Raw genomic sequence first — 2822 nt, forward strand, 5'->3', positions numbered from 1 at the left:
CGACCGTGTCAGTGGTAATGTTTCTCAAAGCATAGATTTAGATGTCATGGGAAGTCGAAGATAATAGAAGTTGTATGGTTGCATCAAGAAAATACGGAGGAAATTTCCCAAAGCGTTACTCCCTCCGTCCTTTAAAGAGTGTACTTCCAACTTTGTTGGAAGGTCTAACTATCTCAATGTTTGACCGAATTTATGCAAAAATACATCAATGTTCGTGAAACCAAGTAGGTATAAGATGAAAATATATTTTATCATGAATCTAATGCTACTAATTTGATGACATAAATGTTAGTGCATTATTGTATAATTACGGTCAAACATAAAAAGGTTTGACTTTCCAACAAAGTTGGAAGTACACTCTTCAAAGGACGGAGGGAGTAGGTGCAAGCCAGAGTTGTCATAAAAACAAAGAAAATTATGAGATTGGACACAATGGAATTGTTCGTTTGGAGTTGTATGCAAAGCAGACCATGGGAAAATTCCTATCATTTCCACTCCTATAAACCAAACAAGCTTTATAGAAGAATAGATCCTAAGAAATGGAATCCTCTAATATTGCTATGAAATTTCTTTGAGTCAAACAAACCCTACAAGTAAACGGCACATGTCTAGAGCAAATAAAAAGTTATTGTCCCCGCAAAAAAAAGTTATTGTGGGTGCACTGATGTGCACCTTTTTATTTTAATTACATATATGTAGAGCACCATTATATGCTTTAAAATACAGGAAACTGTAAAATAACTGCTAGTTTACAGTTTTAGGCGGAAAAAAATGACCCGAATAGAACCCGTAAACAACTCTGACCTATAAATTTTTTTAAGGGACGTGAAAAACATTCCCACCGAACCTGTGAAAATAAGGATTTCGGAGCCAACCCGAGGGTGCCCTGTATATGCAAAAGACTGTTGGCGGGAGTCCAACTGCCATCGGAATGTCTCGCTCCCGGCCGTCGCCCCGTCCGTCCCCGACCGCCGCCCCACCCGCCCGGGCCACCGCCCTGCTCATCTGGGAAGCCGCCCCACCCCTCCGGACCGCAGCCGCCGCCCCGCCTATCCTGTCCGCCGCCCTGCCCATCCCGGCGGCCTCTCATCCTTCTTTTCAGTCCGTTGCTCGTGCCCGCCGCGCTGGCCGTCGTGGGGCTCGCCGCCGCCGGCACGCTCGCCATCTCGGGGCTCTCGGCGCTCGACTGGGTCGTGGAGCACTAGTGCTGCACGGGTGAACGTACGTACACGTCGTGCGCATCGTTCAATTCGTCGAAATCAAATGTATGTATGCATGTTTAGAGCATCTCTAGCTGACTGTGGACACCGGGGGCGAGGAAGAAGAAGGCATAGAAAAAAAAATATAAGCGAATATCTGATTTTACAGTTTAAGTTTGTGGGATCTGTTCAGCCGCAGCTTAAATCGATCCTTAAGATATGTTTTCCGCAAGCTGAAAAATGTGTTTTCAGTTCCGCGGTTTAAGGGCCCGCTAGAGACGATCTCAGACGGGAGAAAATTCTGTTTACCGAAAGCTCGGGAAGCCTTAAAAAAGCCTTTTAGTCAAACCGCGCCGATCAAATTAATCCAAAGGAACAATGATCGTCTCAGTGGCAATTTTTTACTCGTCACCCCGTGTGTCAGCGTCGCATCAAACATATCCTAGTGTACGTGACACTGACACCACAGTTGACACGAGCACCGTCTTGCCCAAGCTAAGCTATGAGATAAATCCATCTGCACTTTCACATTGCTTTCCTAGTGTGCTTGATTTGTAGTACCAGACAGAGAGCTTGTCGCCGTGCCATGTCAGGGAACCCAGTGGCCGGCGCGCCGGGTGCTCCCGAGCCGTATGCGCCGCAGGCGACCTACAACTTCAGCGCCCGCCTCGCGCTCACCGTCTCTTTGGTCCTCCTGATGATCACCGTCGTCGTCGTCGTCATCCCTCTCATGGTTTACCTCATGATCACCCGGTCACGCAGAGGCGGCGGCCACGGCCTCGCCGGCGGCGTCCTCCGGTCCGTTGGCGTGATCCGCAGCCGGCGGCACGGGTTGGACGCGTCCGCGCTCTCGGCGCTGCCGGTCACCGCGTACCGGAAGGAGAGCGGGGCTGCCGCGAGGGCTGAGTGCGCCGTGTGCCTGGCCGAGCTCGCCGACGGAGACGAGGCGCGCGAGCTGCCCAACTGCGGCCACCTGTTCCACTTGGAGTGCGTTGACGCCTGGCTGCGCACCAGGACGACGTGCCCTCTCTGCCGGGCCCAGGCAGCGGGACTGCCCGGCGAGCACGGGAAGGCACAGTCGTCGTCGTCGTCGGTGGCGGCCGCGGAGCCAGCGTTGAATGGTGCTGCCGGAGGAAGCTTGACCGTGACCGTGCATGGTGGCTCTCCGTGTACCGGGAGAGACGCGCTGGGGTCAACATCGGGATCTCCCTGCTAGATAGAAATAATTAATCAGATAGTGGCCTAGTACTAGTCTTCAAGCTATTTCTTGTACTCCTATTTCAGTCGGCTTGTATGCATGGTATTAGCTGAGCCCTACGTGAGTTGGTACTACCATGAGACTCAGACAGAAAAATAAACCTAATCATACCTTGGGGCTTGGGCCAGGCTTGACAACGCCTGAAGTGAACAATCTAAGCCCAAGCCCGACCCAACCCGGTCCGAAACACAAGAACAATGACATTTATTAATTAAAATAATCGTTTTCAAGGTATAAAAAATAATATATTATACCTAACTTTTGAATAAATAATGTATTTTGGATCATCTCGAGCTTTTGGGCCAGGTTTCATGCGGAAAAGTCAAGCCTGAGCCCAACCCAGATGCCGGGCTTTCAGGCCTGGC

General features: G+C 50.3%; 1 protein-coding gene across 1 annotated transcript; it reads left to right on the plus strand.

Moving 5' to 3' along the window:
- The first annotated feature begins 1785 nt into the window (after positions 1 to 1785).
- Positions 1786 to 2415, plus strand: LOC123108180 (E3 ubiquitin-protein ligase EL5-like). Its single transcript, XM_044530014.1, has one exon. The coding sequence runs from the start codon at positions 1786 to 1788 to the stop codon at positions 2413 to 2415; it is 630 nt and encodes a 209-aa protein (XP_044385949.1).
- The last annotated feature ends 407 nt before the right edge of the window (positions 2416 to 2822 follow it).

This window comes from Triticum aestivum, chromosome 5A (assembly GCF_018294505.1).
Source record: "Triticum aestivum cultivar Chinese Spring chromosome 5A, IWGSC CS RefSeq v2.1, whole genome shotgun sequence".
NCBI lineage: Eukaryota > Viridiplantae > Streptophyta > Magnoliopsida > Poales > Poaceae > Triticum > Triticum aestivum.

Excerpts from the sequence above, each read along its gene's own strand:
- LOC123108180 (XM_044530014.1), top strand. The coding sequence starts at position 1,786 with ATGTCAGGGAACCCAGTGGCCGGCGCGCCGGGTGCTCCCGAGCCGTAT.